Source organism: Gadus chalcogrammus, chromosome 14 (genome assembly GCF_026213295.1).
Source record: "Gadus chalcogrammus isolate NIFS_2021 chromosome 14, NIFS_Gcha_1.0, whole genome shotgun sequence".
Lineage (NCBI taxonomy): Eukaryota > Metazoa > Chordata > Actinopteri > Gadiformes > Gadidae > Gadus > Gadus chalcogrammus.
In genome coordinates, this window is record NC_079425.1 from 12,767,474 (window position 1) to 12,791,860 (window position 24,387).

At 45.3% G+C, this 24,387-nt stretch overlaps 1 protein-coding gene across 1 annotated transcript in view; it reads left to right on the forward strand.

Annotated features, from left to right (window-relative positions):
* The window catches only part of LOC130403889 (protocadherin-9-like), a 167,209-nt gene that overhangs the window by 117,816 nt on the left and 25,006 nt on the right, over positions 1 to 24,387 (forward strand). The window contains exon 4 of the mRNA XM_056608415.1: positions 6,184 to 6,379. Coding sequence (XP_056464390.1) covers positions 6,184 to 6,379 — 196 coding nt within the window. The remainder of the gene's footprint in view (positions 1 to 6,183; positions 6,380 to 24,387) is intronic.

Sequence of the window (24,387 nt, forward strand, 5' to 3'; positions counted from 1 at the left end):
AATTTTGCAGCACCAAATGAACCAATATCTGATCAAACATAGTATGCCTGCTGAAGAGTGACTCACTCTTGTGTAAACACAGTAACCACGTAGAGAAATGCAGGATCCAATGAGCTGAGAGCATATGTAGAGGAGTCTGTGTTGTTACTTATAGGGCAGATTATTCTCCACAGCTGCACGTTCCCTGTTGACCAGTAGATGGCAGAGCATCTATGGCTTCTAAGGAGAGGGCAGAGCTAGGTAGAGTCATAATGTCAGAGAGAAAGAGATAGAGCGATTATAATGCCAAAGAGAATGTAAGGGAGACACTAATTTAAAGACAGAAAATATAGTGAATGATCGACAAGGATGGAAAGTGACAGAAAGATAGAATAGGAAAATAAGAGCATAGAGAGAGGTAGAAAGAGTGAGGTAGATGGAGAGCTATAGAGAGAGGTAGATAGAGCGAGGGAGATGGAGAACTATAGAGAGGTAGACAGAGAGAGGTTGATGGAGGGCTATAGAGATGTAGATAGAGAGTGGTAGATGGAGAGCTATTGAGAGATGCAGATAGAGAGGTAAATGGAGAGCTATAGAGCGGTTGATAGAGAGAGGTAGATGGTGAGCTATAGAGCAATGTAGATAGACAGAGGTAGATGGAGAGCACTATATATATATATAGACAGAGAGAGAGAGAGACAGAGAGACAGAGAGACACAGAGACAGAGAGAGAGACAGAGAGAGCCAGAGAGGTAGATACAGAGCTATAGAGAGAGAAAGAGGGAGAGAGACAGAGAGCGAAAGAGAGAGGTATATGGAGAGCTAGAGAGATAAATAGTGCGAGGTAGATGTAGAGCTATAGAGAGAGCAGGGTGTGTTTAGCTGGTTGACGCGGTTGCTGCTCAGGCGTAGAGTGGAGACTCTGAGGAGATCTTCTCACACCAGGTGTCAGACCACGCATGCTCCAGCATCGTGGTTAGGGGAGCGATGGATTACACTCTAGGCACGTGGCATGTGTGTGTGTGTCTGTGCATATTTGTGCGTGTTTTTGTGTCGGTGGTTATGTGTCTGTGCATGCGTGTGTGTGTGTGTGTGTGTGTGTGTGTGTGTGTGTGTGTGTGTGTTTGTGTGTTAGTGTGAGTGTGTATCTGTTTATGTATGTGTGTGCGTGTGTGTGTGTGTGTCTGTATGTGTGTGTGTTCATGTGTGTGTGGAATGCTCCAGCAGGTGGGCTTCCAGTGTGACTCTCGTCTAGTGTCGGTGCGCTGGACGGAGTGTTAGACACCCTGCAGTACGTCGCGCTGTGACAGGAGTGCATGTAGAATATCTATTTCTCTCTGAGGGGGCTGCACAAACATGCAACACTTATATAAAGGTGTATATATATATATATATATGCCTGTATACATGTCGATATGATAATACATATATATATATCGATATATATTATCATATCTACACAGCAAACCAGCCAGACTATTCACTAATATAAAATGGTCGATCATCTATAGTTTAAAATGTAGCATACGCTTTATCTGCACCTTGTTGATTGGTGATTCACACATAGATTTTTTTCTGTCTTGTTGCTTGTTGGTGTGAATCAGTGGTTGTTTTTATAGAAATTGGGAAGGCAAAAAAGGTGTGTAACACGTGTTTATAGATAGCAACCTATTGGGTTTGGTTGGGTCTGGTGGTGCATCTGCGTCTGGTCTCCACACCCGTCAACATGGAGACAAAGACGACCAAAGAAACATAACCCAAGAGAAGGGTTTTGCAATGGAACCAGAGCAGCATGGTGCGTACTGCCCATACTGTGCAACATCACAATCTGGATCAACCTCTGTTGGAGTGGAGCCTGTAATCTGGAAGTGGTGTGAGTTGTAAGACCATTCTGGAGAGAGGGAGGGAGAGAGGATAGAGAGAGAGAAGAATAGTGGGAGAGAGGATAGGGAGAGGCTGTGGTTTATGTTTAAATTCTCCCCCAAATTCTACACTCAACACTTGATTGCCATTTCAACAAATGTATTGTTATTAGTTTTCTCATGGCATTTAAGAAACAGACACATACAATTACAGATGCACACACACACACACACACACACACACACACACACACACACACACACACACACACACACACACACACACACACACACACACACACACACACACACACACACACACACACACACGCGCGCACACATACACACACACACACACGCGCGCGCACACATACATACAGCACATAGTTAAAAGGCATTAAATTATCTAGACCTTTACAGAATAAGTGCTTGCTAATGATTGCTAATGATTGCTTGCTAGACCCTTTCCTTTCCTGTAATGTGTATGTGCTGCTATTTACAAGGCACATTTCCAGCATGTTTGGGTTTGGGTCCACTTCTTGGCCAGGCAGCACTGGAGCAGAGAGAGGTGATGATGGTGGCTATCTGCCATGCTAGCCTTCGTAATGTGTGGTTTACTATGGTGAGCTGGGCTAAACACTGGTCATCCGCCTGCAGGCTAATGCCAAACTGAACAACACACACAGACACACGCACACACACACACACACACACACACACACACAGACACACACACACACACACACATAAACACACACACACACATAAAGACACACACACACACACACACATGCACACATACACGTATACGCACACACAAACACACTGGTATATGAGCACACACAAACATACAGACGCATGCACACACACACACACACACACACGCACACACACACGAATCAAACAAATTGACATGGACAGATACATGCACACACAAAAACATATAGGCCCAAGTCCCCAAACAGACACAAACACACAGACAGCCATATACACACTGGCGAATGCACCCACATTCTGACAAACACACACATACACATTTTTACTTTTGCATTTAGTTGAATGTCAGCTAGATTTCCTTTCCACGTCTGTATTTTCCCTCGGCTCTTTCTCTGCCACCCGCTCCTGTTACCGAATCGATTTAATACCATCTTGTCTAATTAATAACGCTGCCAGACAGACGGGAGGTGACGCCTCTTAACTTTGTTGAGCAAAGGTTTCTACACACTGTCAGTCTGTGATGTGACGTGTCCTTTATCACAGGAGCCCAACTGACATTTCTGCTGGAAGAAGAACCAGGTCTTAAAGCTGCTTCAAACCGCTGAATATCTCTCCCTGGAGGAACTGCTGCTGACCGTGTGTATCATTATTGAGCTGATCCCATTCATTAAGATAAAATAAGACTTTATTAATCCCAGGCGGCGAATCCTGTATGAACGTACCGGTTAAAAAGAGATAAGAAAAATACATTAAAAAAAAATGTAATCACCAAACATAATGACAAAATATGTCAATAAGAGGTAGTGCGTGGTTGAGCTGTCATTGGTTTCGCTGACCCAGACAGATCTGAGAGCCTTTCTAGTTCAAAGTAATTGTGCGTTTCAGTCAATGCAAGGCTTGAGTTCCCAGCTGCTAAGGGATGTAAGAACCAGGACGACTCACGCCACGTCTCATTGAAACACAGCGAGACCCCGGCCAGATCCCAGCAACACGTGTTCCACCGCCTGCCCTCACGATTCAACTCACCACTACAATCCTCCAAGATAGTCTGTTCACTTGTTCTGTCAGACGATCACCTCCTCTCTCTCTCCATCTCCCGCTCTTCTTTCCCTCACTTTCCCTCCCTCTCTCCCTTCCCCGTCCTTCTCTCCTTCCCTCTCTCTCCGTCTCTCTCTCCTTCCCTCTTGTTTAATAGAATGTGGCATGCTTCCGGACCGGTTCTAAAATATATAATGAGGTCATTTGCATGAGACTGCAGAACGTCTGACCTTTGCTTTTGCCCATAATTACAGTAAAGCCTGCGTGTGTCTGTCATCAGTGGCCGCCGTGCGGGGCTCGGAGCCGGGGAAAGGTTAGCCGTTACACTGCTGCTGTCTAGGGCTTAAGAGAGGGACACACGGCCAAATGTCATTAGAGAGCCAGGAGAAGACCCTCCTCATCTAGGGCTGGAAACGCAATCAGGGGGCTGCTGAGGAACTGCTGGCTGGGGCTGGAGCGGGGGGGGGGGTTGTGTGTGTGTGTGTGTGTGTGTGTGTGTGTGTGTGTGTGTGTGTGTGTGTGTGTGTGTGTGTGTGTGTGTGTGTGTGTGTGTGTGTGTGTGTGTGTGTGTGTGTGTGTGTGTGTGTGTGTGTGTGTGCCTGTGAGCCAGTGTGTGTGGAAAAAAAAAAAGAACAAGAGATGCAAAGAGTGAGAGAAAGAAGTGAAGTGCATAGTGGGTGTGTGTCTGTGTGTGTGTGTGTCTTTGTTCATGCTTGTGAAATTGAAACAGATAGATGGAGGGAGGAAGTGTGTGTGTGTGTGTGTGTGTGTGTGTGTGTGTGTGTGTGTGTGTGTGTGTGTGTGTGTGTGTGTGTGTGTGTGTGTGTGTGTGTGTGTGTGTGTGTGTGTGTGTAGCTAGGTGTGTGCATGTGGTCATACATGTAGAAGAGAGAGAGGGAGGGAGACAGAACATACCCCTTGTGCATTGGCATGTTGCTTATGTCCACGCCGCAGGCTATACGCTTGATAATATGCGTTGCAATCTACACCCAACATGCTATGTGCAACATGCAACCCAAGAGTCCACCCATCCCTCACCTCTACCCTGAGCACATGACATCACCATCTGGGGGGATTCATTACTGCGTGACCACCATCAGGGCAATATTGATTCAAAAAGTATTATACAATCTGCATTTGTCTTTTTCCGATTTTTTCTGCATGTGTGTTTGTGTGTGTCTGTGTGTGTGCGCGTTTCTGGGTTTGGGTGCGCCCTCCGTGCACCTGTGTGTGTTAATGCTATGATGCAGTTTATGTCTATAGAGGAACGTGACTGTACTCAGTGTGTATAAGTTTCTCCCTCCGATCAATAACCTGTTGGAAACCAAAATAGCGCTTTTATGATCTAATATAATTATGCTCCCTGATCTGAAGCCAGCACTAATGTCTATCTTGCCACAAAACACCACTGCCTAATTCTGAATGTGTAATAAAAAAAGTGATATTGTCTAGACCAAGAAGTCAAAAGTCACAAGGATATTTTAGAGAATAACATCCGGCGCAGAGTTTGGTGCCATGTAAAGGTTAAAGAACCTGTAAAGGTTAGCTGCTCTCGCTACTTCCTGGTGTTAACATGTAGTAAAAAGGACTCGTTTGCCTGGCTGAACTCCAAAAGAAATATTTACTATGTTTGACAGCGTTGGCCAACTTTAAGACGATCTGGTTCATTATAGTAAATTATACGATATAAAACGTACGGTATGGAACAAAGCAGTCAATTTGGTTTACTCATAAAAAACAGATAAAGCCCCAATTCTCAATCAGTTCCTCAGACAAGCAGCAATTAATTTCAAGTACCACCGCTGATGGATTTTAACCTATAAATGTCAGCTAAAGCCCAGAACTGTTCTCTCGCGTGGCGCTACTCTATATGCAGGTTTCGAAATGATAGGATGCATCGTCTCGCGGAATGAGCTAACAGGCGTAACTTTGGGAAGGCTGATGAGGGGAGGTTTAAGGAATAGTGGACTTTAAGAGACTCTGGGCTCAAAAGTGACTTACCTGTTACTCCCGATGTTCCTTATCGTTTCTTACTTCTTAAAGTGGCCTTTTGGGGACATTAGCCTTCAGAGGACTTAGTGGGGGAGGGGCTTGAGGGGATAGTACACTTGATAGTGGGTTTTAGGGGACAGTGGGCTTTAGGGGACAGTTTGCTTCAGGGGCTAGTGTACATATGAGGACAGTAGGTTTTAGGGGACAACAGGCTTAAGACTACAGTGTACTTATGAAGACAGTGGGTTTCAGGGGTTGGTGGGCTTCAGGGGACAGTACGTATGAGCACAGTGGGCTTTAGGGAACTGTGGGCTTTAGGGGACAGTGGGTTTTAGGGGATAGTGGGCTTTAGGGTACAATGGGTTTTAGGGGACAGTGGGCTTAAGGGAAAAATGAGCTGTAGGGGAAGACTGTTTTAGGGGACAGTGGGTTTTAAGGGACAGTGTACTTATTTGGACAGTGGGTTTTGGGGGAAAGTGGGCTTTAGGGGACAGTTTACTTATGGGCACAGTAAACATATGGGATAGTGGCTTTTAGGGGTCAGTGGGCAGTGCGCTAACGTCGGTCACTGGCTTGTGTGCTCTCTTGGTTCTAGTCTCAGCGGCGAGTCACGTTCCACCTCCCCGATGGCTCCCAGGAGAGCTGCAGTGACAGTGGTCTGGGAGAGCAGGAGCCCTCTGGTTCCCTCCTCACACATCCTCTCCCTCTGGTGCAGGCTCACGACCAGCTCTACGACCAGGCCTCGCCCGACAAGAGGACCGAAGCCGACGGCAACTCTGACCCCAACTCTGGTAAAGTGCTGCTTTTGCTAATCCTACACATGGTTTCCTTTTTCCTCTCTGTTGTCTGTCAATCCATGGCTGTTCTCTTCACTGAAACCTGTCCTAACTATATTATACAGAAGCTTTTATCTTTAGCCAGAGTCAATGTACGCTTTCCACGGGCCCCAGTGGGTTTCAGATCCCTAACCCCGGCCGTGTAAGTGGCTTGCTCCTCCACTCAAGCTAAACAGGGCATCAAACCCCCTAACCCCAGGATTGAAATGTCATGCTTCCAGTGGGTGGGGGTTAGATGGGGTTAGTCAAAACCCCTAACCATGGCAGTGTTAATGCCTCACTCTACCAGAGGAGCACCATGCACATTGTTTTCAAAATCCAGCTTTCCAACTTTTTCCTTTATTTCTCTTATTTTTCTTAGTTGTACGCTTGTGTGTGTGTGGGTGTGTGCATGTGCGTGCGTGTTGGGATCCTGACAGCGATAAGACATGACAGAAGCTCCTGTTTGTGTATTTGCTTCATCAGGAGGATGTAGATGAGAGCAGCTTCTTCGACAAACCCAAAAGTTGTGCTCTGCGGCATCGATGCTCGCACCACTTAAGAGAAAGCGATGGTCGCTGGTAAACAACCGCCGCATGGAATAAAACGCAGGGAATATCATTTAATGTAGAGCCAGTTGATCTCTCAAGTAGGTTCCAGGGGGAGACGTGAGCGGGTCATCTCTCTCCCAGTTAATCAGCACGCCGCACCGGTCCCTCCCATGATGCACCTGGCTCCCCTCGGCCCCTCACCTATTTGTGAAGCTCATTTGATTTATTTAGCCGTGATTTCCCAGTTGGGGGCCCTGGTGCTCGGCTGAAGATGTTAACTCTCCAGCATTTCTGGTGGGAATGCACTCGTCGCCCCACTTTTCTCATTTTGTCATTAAGAGGTGAAGCAAGGAGGAGGCGGTGGTGGTGCAGGATGAGCTGGGAGGTCGAAGGAGTCTGCTAGCATGGCACACGTGTCACAATAAAAGTTTTTACTGAAGTTTCATAAAGATATCATACAAAATGTTAGGTTTTAGATGTGCAGAATGTGTATGGATGGATGACTCTTCAGCTTTGTTAAAATTCTGATTCACGATTATGAATTTTGAATCAGCATTCAACATAAAAGATAGACGAAAGATGTACAGGGAACATACCACTGACTCTGTTGTCTCAGATACAAAAAAATGTGTGAGTTGATTATCTTTTTTTTTTTTTCACTTTATGAAGACACAATTACATGCAATAACAACTGAAAGCCCAGATGACTAATTTTCTATTTTCTGCGATTAAATAGTTTTTCAGCAGCTGCTCTGCAGTAACCATACTATCTTTCTGAGGGCAGTATTTGAATAAACCTTGGGTCACAAACAGATGGGAACCATCGTCATCTTCATACATATGTAGCTCAGGTCATCTTGGACTGAGCCAGAGTCTTTATGAGAGGTGGATAAACATGTCTTAGCAAGAAGGGTGTGAATTAAGAATACAGAACGTTCTCTGCGTTGTCACTAACCTCCTTGGCACTTGACCCCACTTTCACACGCCAACATTTAATCAAAACAACTTTTTTTGCCCCTTAACTGTTACTAACTTTCAAAAGAATATAGCAAAAGTTATGAGCGAGGTGGTTTCATTGGCATCATCCTACGTGCGTTCTCTCTTTTTTCTTAGCTTTTGAGGACAAAGATAAGTCTTTTTTTCCCTCTGTTAGAGCAATACCGTTATATAAGTAACATTTATTTCTGTTATTATTCTTACATTGCGTTCTGACGATATCCCATCTTGCATATTGCATCTTGGGGAAAAAAAACAAAAATGAAATGTATTCATGTTTGTTTTGGGGCTCTTGTGACTGGAAGATCAAAGCAGAGTTATGTCTAAACTTAGGATGATCGTCTTGTCTGACTTTCTGTGAGCTTATACACTTCTTCAAAGAGTATTCTCAAATCACAGTCTAACGATCATTCAACAAAAGGCCCTGTCATGTCTGGTTCTATACAGTAAGATCTTTGTTTGGACATCATTGAGATAAGCTGTATCTGTGAATACTCTCCGATGAATAGATTCATTACAGCTTATGAGATACAGTAAATTGCAATTGCTAGATATGGGGGCTGTGGTCGCACAGGAGTGTTCTTTAACTGTAGAGCTAGACAGACTTGGGAGCTGTAAAACAAATCTCTCGCCAACCTGTTTTGATTCTTCAACAAACTTTTCTTTGCCGGTTGTGTCTGTAAGTACAGAGAGGAAAACAGGAGTTAATAGACATAAACACGGTTACAAATTGCGTCTTCCTTTCCATTCAATATGTTTCATCGCTGGCATTAAAGTATTAAAGTAGTCTTTAATAGGCATCCCTGTGATTGTGGCTTCGCATTACTAAGAAAGTCCAAGACAATCTATCTTCCAGGAAACCTCACTGTAAACTAAGCGTTACAGATAAAAGCCATTACAAGTTGCCGTTCCTAAAGTAAAGAGGAGATTTGCCGCCATTAGGAAAACACATTGTGAGCCTGTTGGAACACGCAGCAGAGAATACACCATAGGATGTCAAATCGAAGCAAAGGATGTTGAAGGGAGGTTAGCGAAATGTAGCACTTAAAAACAATGACAGATGGAGCCTTTTGAATGTTAATTCAAGGATTCTGTTGCCTTCTATGGCAGATGTAGGATTTGCTGTGTGTTGTACTGGATCAAATACGACACAGGAGCAATAGAACCTGGGGAACAAAGCTCACATTTAGCTGATGAATAGAGCAGAAAAACTCATTAATATCACAAGGGAAAGACTTCCACTTATGCTGTATTAGCTCTCCTACACCACAGGCACACAACACACATGCAAACACACACACAAATGCACAAACAAACGAACCCAGGACCACAAACACACACACACACACACACACACACACACACACACACACACACACACACACACACACACACACACACACACACACACACACACACACACACACACACACACACACACAAGCATACATGCTCACCAATGTGTGACAGAGAAGAATGGCATGAATGGGGAAGATAAATAAGTCTGTCTCATGTGTTTGTGATCAACATGTTCCCAGGACATGACTCTGCCCAGCGGAGACCTCTCCCTGTCCTCCCTGATTACTGCTGATCACCATGAGGGCTGGTTAGAACAGCGAGAGGTGGAGGGCTGGTTAGAACAGCGAGAGGTGGAGGGCTGGTTAGAACAGCGAGAGGTGGAGGGCTGGTTAGAACAGCGAGAGGTGGAGGGCTGGTTAGAACAGCGAGAGGTGGAGGGCTGGTTAGAACAGCGAGAGGTGGAGGGCTGGTTAGAACAGCGAGAGGTGGAGGGCTGGTTAGAACACCGGGAGGTGGAGGGCTGGTTAGAACACCGGGAGGTGGAGGGCTGGTTAGAACACCGGGAGGTGGAGGGCTGGTTAGAACACCGGGAGGTGGAGGGCTGGTTAGAACACCGGGAGGTGGAGGGCTGGTTAGAACACCGGGAGGTGGAGGGCTGGTTATAACACCGGGAGGTGGAGGGCTGGTTAGAACACCGGGAGGTGGAGGGCTGGTTATAACACCGGGAGGTGGAGGGCTGGTTAGAACACCGGGAGGTGGAGGGCTGGTTAGAACACCGGGAGGTGGAGGGCTGGTTAGAACACCGGGAGGTGGAGGGCTGGTTAGAACACCAGGAGGGCTGGTTAGATCTGTAGATCTAGGTGCAGATCTGCTCGCAGGATGCTGACGTGTGCGGGAACAGGAGGTCAGCATAATGACAGAACGAAGAGGGACAGGAGCACATGTTACATATCTTGATGTTTGACTGGTTATGGGAAGGGATTTGTAATTTGTCCAGAACATTTTGTGATTTATACTCTGAGCCTCATTCTTCAAAGTTTGTGTTGTTGGCTGGTAAAGGATAAATAAAAAAATCGTAAATAAATGGGATCATAAATTATTACGTTTTATCACATTAAGTAAATAAACAAAACAAACAATGAAACATTTTATTCATTGTAAATGACTCAAATGAATGATACAAGGCGTGATAGCACTCTGCACTGAGTGATGACACTGAGTTTATTGTTTATCTGCAGAGTGGAGATGAAATTAATCAGTTTTATCAACAAGGTATTAAGGTTCTTGTCAGTGCTACATTCAACAGTTTTATGTAAATCTATTGGTTCAGGTGTATTAATTAATCCACCAAAAGAGAGTATCCTGCAATCACTGACCTAAATGGTTATAAATATTTAAATGAAACGTGATATTAATAATGCCTTGCTGATATAGCAGCGGTGTTGATTAATGCTGCATAAAAATGGACCTTATGGCGAAAGAAGGTAGTCATTAGCCAATCGTTTCACAAGTAAGTAAGTAAGTCAACTAAGATTAATGTCATTTTATTCAAAACATTGAAGCGTAAAAGTTTTCATGCTCATACATATTCACAGTTATCTCTCTTTTTACTGGTATATAAAATAAATACTGTCTGATACTAAGTAAGCATTCCCCCAAAGGGGGGGTGTGTGTGTGTGTGTGTGTGTGTGTGTGTGTGTGTGTGTGTGTGTGTGTGTGTGTGTGTGTGTGTGTGTGTGTGTGTGTGTGTGTGTGTGTGTGTGTGTGTGTGTGTGTGTGTGTGTGTGTGTGTGTGTGTTGCTGTGAGCGAGTGAGGACACTACTGAGGGAGAGAGTAAGCCGCTAATGTAGAGAGGAAGCTGCTAAGGGAGAGAGGAAGTTACTGAGGGAGTGAGGAAGCTAGAGGGAGTGAGGCCGGGGATAAACACTCGTTGGTAAGATTGTTACCTTCTCTGCCATGAAAATGGAACCACTTTCACACATGAATCATTGATGGGGTGAGATGGGAGAACTCCCTCAGAAATCTGCCCCTTCTCCTCATCCTCCTCATTTCTCTTTCCTCTAACCTCCTCTCCTCTTCTCCTTCTGTTATCCTCTGCTTATCCAACCCATCCTTTCTCCTTCTCTCCTATCCTCAACCCCTGTCCTGCTCCTCCTCCTTCTCCTTTCGACTCTCATTCTCTCCTTCTCTCTTGTCCTCCTGCTCCTCTTCTTCTCTCTTCAATCCTCTTCTCCACTCCTGATCTCCTGCTCCGCCTTCTCCTTTCATCTCTCCTCCTCTTCTCCACCCCTGTCCTCATGCTCCTCCCTCACTTAGAGACACACACACACACACACACACACACACACACACACACACACACACACACACACACACACACACACACACACACACACACACACACACACACACACACACACAGAAAGCTTTAAGTGTCATGAAAGCAGTTTTCATGTCGACAACAATCTGTTCCATGCCTTCCTTTGATAGTAAAGGGAAACATATCGACCGCCAATATACTTGTTCTGTATCACTACTTGTTCTGTGTTTGGGCTCGTCCAGTAGTAACACTTATAGAACAATGGACAATCCTGAGGGATAAGGGTTGGTTTGCAGAACCAAATCTGGTAAAAGCTTCTCATTAATGGCGCTGTCTCTACTGTGTTTGTGTTTTTATTATAATGAGAAGACCTATATCACATGTGCATTACACATAATGAACGCAATGTACAATTGTTATATGGCGTATAGACTACATGAAGTAAGATTTATTTGATTTATCCCAGATGAGGGGGAAAAGGTGGATAAGTGATAAATATGTAGGCGTTGACAAATTGTGTTTAAGGCTCTTTAAAGTTTCGAAATAATCCACCAAGACTGTTGGAGTAAAAGTAGTAGTTCCTCTGACGGGGATTCCACTAGAAGTCGTGAGCTGGAGAGATGTGAGTTAGCGGCTTTTTCCCGAGGTCACCATCAGATGGCGGCTAGCAATTCAGAACGACAGACGCCGCGGGCCGGGCACTAGGAAGAGGTTAAAGGTCAGCGCTACCATCTGGCCGCCAGCAGCGTGCTGAGCTAACACGGGGCGAAGGAAAGGACCCGCCTGCCACCGGGTCACCAAACACTCGACACTCTGAGGTGTCATGGCCCATGTCGTTAGCGCCGGACAGGGAAGACACGGCTGGGTTGCCGCCGTGGCGAGGGCTAACACACAGCTAGCACTGCTGCAAAGCTAGCCCCCTGCTGTCAGCTAGCCGAGGGGAACTAACGAGAGATGAGGAGGCTGGCCTGGGGGGGAGGGAATGCAAGCTGGGCGAGGAGATTGCGAGGCTTGGTGTTGGTGGTGGGAGGTGGAGGGGCTTGGGGGTCGGGGAGCTGATGGGTTGTATGGGTGGGGGGCGGAGGGGGGTACTTGAGAGGCGGCTCGGACAAACTAGGACAGAGATTGGGAGCTGAGAGGGGCAGGCTGGATGCTGGTTCCTGGGGAAACGGAGGAGGGTTAGGACTAGCCGAACACCCTCTTTCTTCAGGTCTCCAATGTCATCGCTGGAGCTGGAGCTATCAAGCTTCTGATACTGTAGTGTAGACTGTAAATAATAATTGATCCGTTTTTTCTAAATACTCAAAGACGCTTTACAATAAGCACGGAAAACATACAGACAGTACAGACTCAAACACACTCAAACAAAAGGGAAAAAATAAACAACACCACAACATTAGGCTACACATTAAGAGAGCGGGAGAGAGTGGAAGATGGTGGAGGATGATTTGTCAAATGTTGTAGGTGGTCCTGAAGAGATAGGTTTTAAGTTGACTTTTGAATGAACAGAGTGTATCAGAGTTTCAGATGGCGAGAGGGAGGGAGTTCCAGAGGGTAGGGGGCGGCGAAGACGAAGGCTCTGTCCCCCAGGGTGCGATACTTGGTCTTGGTGATGGAGGTGAGAAGGTTGGCATCAGCGGAGCGTAGGCGGCGAGTGGGGGGGTGGCGATGGAGGAGATATGTAGTGTGGTTAACCTGTGTTCCCTCACCGGTTAGCGTGAAAGGTAAGTTAAAATAATAATTTGGGTGGTGAGGTGAAGTGGCAAGGGGGTTAAGGTCACTTAACTATTGTTCTGTTGAACTATGATAATGGTAAACTGTGTTAATGGTAAACTGTTGTAATGATAAACTGGTAAAAAGAAAATGAACCACCATGGAAATCCAGATATAACATGATATTCTTTCTGACATTCCCAATCGGCACGTTTACACAACAATGGTTTTCAGCCGTGGTTTAAATATTAAATTGTTTGTTTGTACGTGTCATTTCCTGTTATTGTTTTGTCGGATGACATTTCATAGGCGCGGTGTGAATCCAAAGACAATTAAGGCTAACTGAATAATGTAACGGGCCAACGTGTGAGTTCTGTGTAACCCACACTGGATGGCTTGTCATACAATAACACATGCAGCAGAGCTATTTAATAATTTAGCGTGTAATAAATGTCTGTCGGGTTTTACAGCCAGGGAACAGAGGCGATCTCAGAGCTATAGCTGTGAACGCCGACCCTCTCTCTCCGTTATCCTGTGTGTTGTTATTCATGCGTTACGGATGCCCAGCGATCCGCCACCGATGATAAACAAAGAGCAGCTTGTCACTCACGCGCTGGCAGACATCGGGGCGGTCTGGACGCCGCAAACGCCGTCATAACACCAGTGAACCGATGCCAGAGACGTGGGGACACGGCCAAGATCTGTCTCAACGGCTAGGCCAGTCCAACTGGCTCACAACGTATTTATTTATAAGTACATCTAATAAATCTTTACTTTTCCATAGTACATTAAATAGAGACAAGTTAGTGTGTTAGGGAATAACCATGGTGTTTTAACTTTACTGAGTACAACAGATATCAGAATTTCCGATATATATATATTTTTTATGATGTCAAAATCCTGTTCAGTCAAATTTGCCAGCAGGCTAAAAGCACCGGCAGGCAATCCGTCTAGCGGGCTTAAATAGCTATCGAGCTAATATAACTAGGTGTCAAGTAATTAGAGTAAGCAAAGAGATAGATCACCTAATGAGATGGGTGGGTTCGGAGCACAGCAAGTTATGTTTCGCTTTAATCTCGGAGATGGCAACTCAGAGATCCTGCTCCAAGCAATCAGTATTTAATTTTTCTGTACATTTCTTATCGACGTCCGTGTTGGAAAGGTGATCGTATCATATGGTTCTGGGGAAGTTTCATCAGAAATACTTGCTAAAAAGTGATCCTGAAGAAGCCGGTGGACTTCCTGAGTGTTGGTTTTCCTCTGTGGATTCCTCCAGCTCAGGAAACATATCAGTCCAACCAATTTCAGCTTGCGTAGTCCAAAGTTATATTTTCCCACGTGTACATTATCTTCCAATGATGGTTCGGATAAGCTGTATATAGAAAAAGCAATAATAATTAAATTCTGGAATTAACCTTGCAACCCCCAATTGTCTCCCCAAACCAATAACCCCCACCCTGGGAACCCCTGGGCTAGATTCTCTCGCATTTCTGAGCTCTCCCGTGGTTGCTTCTTAACTCAGGGAACAGTGTTAATCTGGTTCAGGTGTGGGGCCCTCGATGGACACGGCCCAGGGCCCCAACACCTCTAAAGGATTCCTGTCTCAGATGAGATTTAGTCGACAGGCTGAGGAGAGAAAAGAGAATCGCCATCGGCTGGTAAACATTAGCCTAGCCCCACTGTCCTGGAACAATGTTTTGGCAGAGAAGAGAGTGCGGTGGAGAGAGTGGGAGAAATGTAGAGAGTGAGATAGACGGACAGAGAAAGAGATAGAACGAGAGAGAGCGAGATATGAGTGGTAGATGGAGACAGGGATAAAGCAATGGAGAGAGAGAGAGAAAGCCGAGAGAGGGAGGGAAAACAAGTGTGAATTATGTTTTGTGAATTATAAAAGTGATTAATGTTGTGAGGGAGGCCAGCTAATTAGAGAGACCACAGCAAAGTCTCTTTGACCCAGTCTCAGTTTACCGCATTTCAGCAGCAAATTGTCCCAAAAAAAGATTTGCATTATCGATTATGAAGCAGCTGTCAGAGAGGGGTTATCAGACAATGGGCTGATAACGGCCCAGACACGTCTAATGTGTGGTTTTAGGAAGTGACTCGATTACGCGCATTTACTGGAAAAAAAATCTGGAACAGAAGTATCTTCGATGCAGCAGCAAACCAAAAGTGTTTTTCACTTAGCAATCAAACAAAAACACGTCAAACCAAATCATTGAAAAATGCTTGAAACGTATTTTCTCCTCCATTCTGCAGTTGCTGCTTTAGTGTTTGTCCAAAAAAAAAGCCCAAAAAAATCAATGTCCATTTTACAAAAGCAACTGCAGACACACAGCTCTCCCTGTGTGTCTAAAAATCTCTGTTGCGTCAACACGCCTCTTAGTGTCCGTTTCATGTTTCCTTTTGCCAGACACATTTTTCTGTCTCTCTCACTGGGCCTGCCGTCTGAAAAGAGCTAATTAAATGTAGCACAATGATCAATGCCCACAGTTGCTCCACATGGCCCTACCATGCTATACTTTCCACCAGATCTCCATGACAAAAGTAAGGTGAGGAAAGTGACCTGGGGAAAGTGATGGGTAGTGTCTCTACACTATAGGCATACATCAACAATAATAATAATGATAATAATAATAATAATATTGCAAGGTAAACGTTTTAAAAACCAGGTTTACCAAGTGCTTTTACATTAATATTACGTAATATATATTTACATGATATACTAAACTGAAGGGTAAATTAAACTGGAACACACGTTCATTGTGAGGTGCTGCTTGACCATATCAGGGCTCGATCATTGGGAATCATTAAACAGTGATAATAATTTGTCACTTCAGATTTAAAAAAAGTGGATAGTGTTGTACACGTCGAGAAATACCAATCATTCTCGGAGATGATGCATAGCAGTTCCACATAAATCCACATGCCCATCGGCTGACGCTTTAATACTGTATATATAATGAGGGAGAGACAGAGAGCGAGAGATAGAGAGAGGATGGTGTGAGGATAGTGAGAAAGAGGGAGAGAGTGTAAAAGAAGGAAACAAGAGGTTAAAGAAGGAAGAGGAATAGAGAGAAAGAGGAAGAAGAGAAGGAGAGGAGAAGAGAGTGAGAGAGGTAGAGAAAGAGGAGTAAGAGAGAGAGAGAGAGAGAGAGAGAGAGAGAGAGAGAGGAGAGAGAGAGAGAGAGAGAGAGAGAGAGAGAGAGAGAGAGAGAGAGAGAGAGAGAGAGAGAGAGAGAGAGAGAGAGAGAGAGAGAGAGAGAGAGAGAGGAAGGTGGTATGAGAGTGTACACCAGATAAGGTTTTTGTGTCGAGACAGCACCCTAAACCGGTTATCACCGCATTCACACGCCTCGCCCCCTCTCTCCTCCAGCCTGGCAGGGGGAAGGAGCTCCATCTCCTCCCAGGGATGAGCACCCTGGCCTGGGTAGAGTCTGGCAGGGGAGGGGGGGGTGGAGGATTTGATAGGGGGCTAATCCTTGCACACCCCCAGTAACACACCGCACAGAAGGAGAGAGAGGGAGAGCGAGAGAGAGCATAGAGATGAGGACAGTGAAGAGGTTAGGATAGAGGAGCAGCAGATAAAGAGAGGAAGGAGACGTGACAAACTGAAGAAGTGTTGAAGTAATGATGTCATCGTGATGAATCTGCTGACAACTGAGAGCCGGGGCCCAATCAGAATGTGCTCATTCAGGCGTATATGTGTGTATTTATGTTAATTTCTCTGTGCGCTGTTGCATGCGTGTTTGACTGCATGTGATTGTGTTTCTATGACTGCATGCGTGTGTGTGTGTGCATGTGGTTCTGTTAGTCTGTGTGATTCTTGGTGAATGTGTGTGTGTTTTGGTCTGTCTGTGTGTGTGTCTTGGTGTGTGTGTGTGTGTGTGTGTGTGTGTCTTGGTGTGTGTGTGTGTGTGTGTGTGTGTGTGTGTGTGTCTGTGTGTGTGTTTTGGTCTGTCTGTGTGTGTGTCTTGGTGTGTGTGTGTGTGTGTGTATCTGTGTGTGTTTGGGTGTGGGTGTGAGTCTGTGTGTGTGTGGTGGGTAGGTGGGAGAGGACCATATGGTGTGCAGGCTGTGCTTCCTCCCTCCAGGACTCCACTGAAGCCTCCTCGTTAATTGCAGAAATTTACCAATTTAAAACTCTGAATGTGACACCCCAGACTCCATCCGCCGATCAGAGACATCGGCAGGAAGATGACCGTTATTAGGCACACATGAGGTTAGCGCTGAGGTTAGCACCACCACCGAGTGGCGGTGGCGCTCATGGCGGTCGTCATTAGTCGTCGATGTTGTTCGACTTCCGAGCCATTTTCAGCTTTCAACTTGTTTACCAAAAGCACACTTAACGACATTTCACATGTTGGTTGGTCTTGGAAATAATTTGCATGAATAGATAACAAATACTGCTATTTTTCTCAATGCAAGACTATTAAGATACGGCAGCATTTGATCGGTGAACTTGTTGTGACATATTTTCCACTGTGTTTGTTTGTTCTCTTTGTTTTTAGGTTTTAGAGGGTCTAAATATATTCCGGAAATAATGGGGACTTTTAGATATTCCACACAGTATTATGCCTGGAACTTTATCATCTAGATTGAACATGAAACAATTCATGTTAAACTGTTCATAAATAACCAGTTTCGCACACACACACACACACACACACACACACACACACACACACACACACACACACACACACACACACACACACACACACACAAACACAGAAAAGCTTTACTCACTATCATATTAGCAGTATATTAGCGTTAGAAGTAATGTAAGAATTATTAGTAACAATTTTGTATTTTATTCCATGAGGTGTTACAGCCCCTTTCCCTCAGGCTCAATTTTAATGTCACTCCTGCCAGTTTGATTGACAGCTATTATTGACCATCAGCTGAGATGTGTTGTAAGAGCCCGCCCCCGGCAGCGCCTCCCAGCTCCCCTGGGTCCTAAACCCCCTCAGCATGCCCACACAAAATCTCAGCAGGCCCACTGTCGCAGACCGAAAGGATGCGACACAAATGAGCGGGTCAGAGTATGGTTCACCATGAACAAATAACGGTTTATTCGGATTCACAGAACAAAAGATTAACAAAAGCTGAAACGTGCAAAAAACGTCTGCGCCAAATCAAAAACAGACCGAATACGAGCACAACCATACACAAACGCGCTACGGTAGCCGTCCGCCTGCCAACACAGGCACGGAACGAACTAGCCGTCAGGAGGGGGTGGCCCTGCTGCCTGCCCCTGGTGGGCAGAGCGGAGGACCTTTTAAAGGCTGCAGAGTGCCAGTGCACCGGCGCCCAATCAGCCTTATCAGCCACGCCCACACCCCTGATTGAAGCAAGAACATCAAGCATTAGGACAAACGAAGGCCATAGAGCCGTCACAACCACACACACACTCACCAGGTGCACAGGCGCTGTCTAGCTGCTCTCCATCACAAACACACACACACACACAGGCCCAATGTGCACACACGTGTGAACACACACAAACAAACACACACACACACACACACACACACACACACAACACTGACGCTTATTCACACATGTCTCAAAGTAATATCCATTTTCCTTTGTTTAAATTGTGCCTCAACCCTCCCACTCTTTATTCCATCCTCTCTCTCTCTCTCTCTCTCTCTCTCTCTCTCTCTCTCTCTCTCTCTCTCTCTCTCTCTCTCTCGACCTGAGACCTGAGACCTGAGACCTAGCATCGGATCTGGAGAGGGAAACAGCTGATTGTCTATCTATATCTATCTATATATATATATATATATATAGAGAGAGAGAGAGAGAGAGAGAGAGAGAGAGAGAGAGAGAGAGAGAGAGAGAGAGAGAGTCTAATCAATAAAATGCTGCTACAGCAACTACCTTAGAATGTTCTACATTTAATTCTCTGCAGTAATTTGTGTTTAGGTCAGAAGAATGGTCATACTGTAGAGTGTGTGTGTGTGTGTGACAGAGAGAGACTTTAAAATATTCTTGCATTGGCAAGATGATTATCTTACCAACTAGACTGTATCCAATTAACTCCCTGTGGGTTTCAATTTGTGTGTGTGTGTGTGTGTGTGTGTGTGTGTGTGTGTGTGTGTGTGTGTGTGTGTGTGTGTGTGTGTGTGTGTGTGTGTGTGTGTGTGTGTGTGTGTGTGTGTGTGTGTGTGTGTGTCCTACCATTATCTCTATCTGTCTGTGCGCCTACTCTAAATACAGTTAAACTAATAATTCAGGTAATACAATTATCCCTTCTATACATTCTTGGCTGAGAAGGAAGGGATGGGGTTTGAGAGGCTTGGGCCGAGAGTGAGAGGGAGACATCAGGAAAACCCTGAACCACCTCTTCATAAAACCCTGTCGCCCAATAGAGTTCGTTCTCGTTCTCTCTCTCTCTCTCTCTCTCTCTCTCTCTCTCTCTCTCTGTCTCTGTCTCTGTCTCTCTCGCTCGCTCGCTCGCACGCTCGCTCGCTCTCTCTCTCTCTCTCTCTCTCTCTCTCTCTCTCTCTCTCTCGCTCGCTCTCGCTCTCTCTCTCTCTCTCTCTCTCTCTCTCTCTCTCTCTCTCTCTCTGTCTCTGTCTCTGTCTCTCTGTCTCTGTCTCTGTCTCTGTCTCTGTCTCTGTCTCTCTCTCTCTATGGATTTTTATATATAGAAGATGTAGGATTGAGATATTCATATTATATCTAAATCGTATTATTTTCTCGGCTTCAAGATTTTTTTATGTGAAATTAACCGACGAGTTGAACTCCGAAATCTTTCTGCTCGATTTATCAAGTCCTAACTTTGGTGCAATAGCAAAAAGTTACTTTGATTAAAGGAAGAAAGAAGTAGTGTATATCAGGGGAAAGATGTTGGGTTTAGAAGTGAATGTTTGATGTACTAATGCATATTCCAACACACATTAAACCATCTGACCAGAGTTTCTTTAATACGTACCCCTCGCACGTTGCAGAGGTCCCTGGTGGGTTAATTAATATTTATGTTTGTCCACCGCCTCAAACTCTCCTCCAGGCATTTATTAAATTGTAATGAGTTGGGAGGAGACAGGAGTGAGTTCGTTACAAAGAAAAGCAGCCTGCCAAATCTAGGCAGATCATCCATATAATAGATAGATACACAACCCATAGTTATACGGATAGTTTGTGTGTGTGTGTGTGTGTGTGTGTGTGTGTGTGTGTGTGTGTGTGTGTGTGATCGTGCGTGCGTGCGTGCGTGCGTGCGTGGGTGGGTGCGTGCATGCGTGCGTGTGTGTGAGAGTTTTTATGTGTTTTGTGTGTGTATATGCGTGTGTGTGTTTGGGGGGGGGGGGGGATGTGGATGTGGGTGTGTGTGTGTGATTGAAGTATTAAACAGCTCTGTGTTTACCCAGCTCATTTGCATAAAGCAGTGAGGCAGAAAGTTCCACGCCAACGCTTTAATTTCTACTACACCCTCAAAACACTTAAACACCACCCATACCTTAAAAGTTCATTCAGACCAGAATAGACCCCTGCAAAATATTTGAACGGATATGAAAGTGTTCCTTTGTCTACCCACCAGTGCAGAAAAATGTGTGGCAAGAAAAAACATTTATTGACACTTGACCGCTTACATTTTTTCTTAATTTCTAATATATTGAGTTATTTGGCCATGAATAGCTGTTATAGTCAAATTATAGGCGAAGCAGTCATGGTATACTAGGAGTAGTCGTGGTAAAGGTGAGGTGGTGTAGGTAAAGGTGAAGCGGTCATAATTAAGGTGAGGCTGTCGTGGTATAGGTGAAGCAGTCATGGTTTAGGTGAAGCGGTCGTAGTTAAGGTTAAGCAGTCATAATTAAGATGAAGCGGTCATGGTATAGGTGAAGCAGATGTCGTATAGGTGTAGCGGTCGAAGTTAAGGTGAAGCAGTCGTAGTTAAGGTGAGCGGTCGTAGTTAAGGCGAAGCAGTCATGGTATACTAGGAGTAGTTGTGGTATAGGTGAAGCGATCATAGTTCGTATAGGCAAAGCAGTCGTGGTATGGGTGAAGTGCCCGTAGTTAATGTGAAGCAGTCGTAGTTAAGGTGAAGCGGTCGTAGTTAAGGTGAAGCAGTCATGGTAGTAGTTATGGTATAGGTGAAGCGATCATAGTTGGTATAGGTGAAGCAGTCTTGGTATTAGGGAAGCGGTCCTGGTATAGGTGTGATGATTTATGTGGACAAAATTGTATAAAAGAAGAATAAACTACAGACAACTTAACGTCTCTGCTTATAAAACACCAGCCCTACCATAACACCCCAAAACACAAACCATGTTTGAACAGTGGACCTAGGAAGGCTAGGATGCCGCCCCCCCACCTCCCAAGTTGACCTGGTGAGATTGGAGAGGCACCTAGAGTCTCTGGAGACAGAAGGGCTGTCAACACCATAACCCCCCCCCCCCCCCCTTTCCAACATCATCTCCACCCTCCCACCCATCATTTTCACATAGGGAAGGGAGTGGGTGTACTTTAAATGCCACCCAGCACACATGGCACACACCCTCACATACTCATGTACTCACACACACATACACACACATACACATACACACAACACACACACACACACACACACACACACACTAACACACCCCCACACCCCCACACACACACATGCACACACACACACACGCAAACACGCACGCACGCGTGCACGCACGCACACTATCTTCATTCACACACAATCCCACATTGTCAGCAGATGTGTAGATGTGCTGCAGGCAGCTCAACCTTGCTGTCATTCTGCAGAGAGGCGGGGCTTATGAGAGTAGGAGCTGACAGTGGGACTCAGTCCTTGGTGAAACCTGTCAATCACCCACTGAGGGCTGCTTATCAAAGGGTGCGGGGTTTGTAAAGGATGGGAGGTGTTGATGCCATGTTCTGACCATGGCCACTTTTAGATACTGCAAGTTGCGTTTTACAATTATTATAAATTATTTCTACATTATTATTATTATGCATATTTTAGCACACCGTATAGTACAGTAGTTTACAATAGCAAATTAGTTCTGTATACTACATAGTATACTATAATATTCATGTAGGAAAAAGATGAGGCACACATATTTACAAAAGATATTCTGTTCTGTTGCACAGCTATGTCAGAATAATAGGGTTCACTGCTCTCTTTCACAAAGTACAAAGCTGTGAATACTATATACAGTGACATATAGCGGTACAATGCTGTGTATGTGTGTGTTTTTGTGTGTGTGGGGGGGGGGGGGGTCTTGGTTTGTGTGGAGTGTATGGGCCTGAAAGTCCTCGTTAGTGTGTGTGTGTGTGTCTGTGCATGTTTGTGTGTGTGTGTGTGGTGTGTACAAGCACATGTTTGTGCTTGTGTGTGTATGTGTTTCTCTCAATGTGTGTGTGTGTGTGTGTGTGTGTGTGTGTGTGTGTGTGTGTGTGTGTGTGTGTGTGTGTGTGTGTGTGTGTGTGAGAGTGTGTTTGTACCATGTGTGTATGCTTTGATGTGTGTGTGGCTGTGGCTCTCTTGCTATATAAACGACACACAGAAGGGCAGGTAACCCATAAAACATCTGATATTAATTCAATTAATTAATGAAACAGCAGCAAGCTTCCTGTGATATCAGCCAATAGAGGAGGAGAGTGAGAGACCTGCGCTCTCAGTAGCGCATGTAGGTGGCAGATTAAAATTATATTTATTTATAAAAGCTATTTTATCCCTACTGCCATGACGCCTTGAACCAGAAGGTTAATGTTGGTTGGAAAGGCTTTTCTGAATTCTATTGTAAATTACATTAGTCACATCTAGCATTTCATCCCACTGGTTTAACTGGTCCTTATTGTTTTCAGGACAGTTTTCTAGATGTTTTTCCATTTCCACTTTGGACTATAAAATATATATACATATATACATTATACTATTTTGTGTGTCATATTAACGTTTTCATAAAATAAGTTCAAAGTAGGACCGATATCTCCCTCATTATAAAACCAAAAAACTTCTCCTTCACCCCAAGAGGTCAACATCCTCTTTCTCTCGATGTAGCATGTCTGTATATGGATATAGATATAACTATTAGAGTCATTAGAGTAATGCTTCACCAATATTATTTCTCCTGACACCTCTGCTAATGCTGTCCTCCCGTGTGCTTGAAGGCTGTTTAGAGGGAAGCGAGTGGGTCATGTTAGAGAGACAGAACAACAGTAGCAGCAGCAGCTGGGTGCTAGCAGAAGAGACGTGGAGTAAAGCTCTGCTATCAGCTCCACCATATGCGCCTCCGAGAGCAGCACCCCAAACCACCGAGCGTCGCCGCGCCAGATGTTCCCTCCTGTATCGCTCCAAACGTTTTCCCCATAAACTGGGAACGCTGCGCTGCACTACAGTATGTGGCAAAGCAAACAGCATATTGTACGGTAAAACAAACGTTTTTCCTATTCCTCTCTCTACTCTCTTCTTTGTTGCACAGCTATTTGGATGCTGAACAAATGTAGGAGCGTTTGCACACTGCCAGGGGAGTTGGAATTAGAATTAGTGGATCTTTATAGCCTGAGGAGAAGCCTATACAACAAATACACAGTGGGTCACATCGATATGTTGATTTTATTCAAGTGATTGATTGAGGACGGAAAAGTAATTGTACTGCTAGGGCTACACAGAGGCCCCGGAGGTCCTCAGCTTGGCGGCGATGGGAGCGTCAGCGTACGTGCGATATGTCTTTGTATCTGCATAGCAGTGAGGAGTGCAGACGCCCGCTCCCGCGTCTAAGACCCTCAGAGCAATGCTGAGCTTTCACATCCGTCTCTGCGGCGGTCTCATCTGATCTGCTCTAGCGCTGACAGACCATCATGTCGTTATGTCGACAACACCCCGTTGGAACCCTGGGGGGGGGGGGGGGTCACATGATCAGCCATGATGGAGGCTGATGCCTGGGATGCTGTCGGAGCAGCCGGCCCGCGATGACCTCTCCCTAGGGTGCGTTGGTTGGGGGGGGCAGGAGGGGGTGGTTAGAGTATGGGAGACAAGAGGAGCTGAGCCAGCTGTTTCTCACACAAATTCCGCTGTTGTTCCCCTTCTAAACCTCTAAGGGAGCCCAGACACCCTTGCGTGTCCTCTATCGCTCGTTAAGTCTATCAGTCCGTA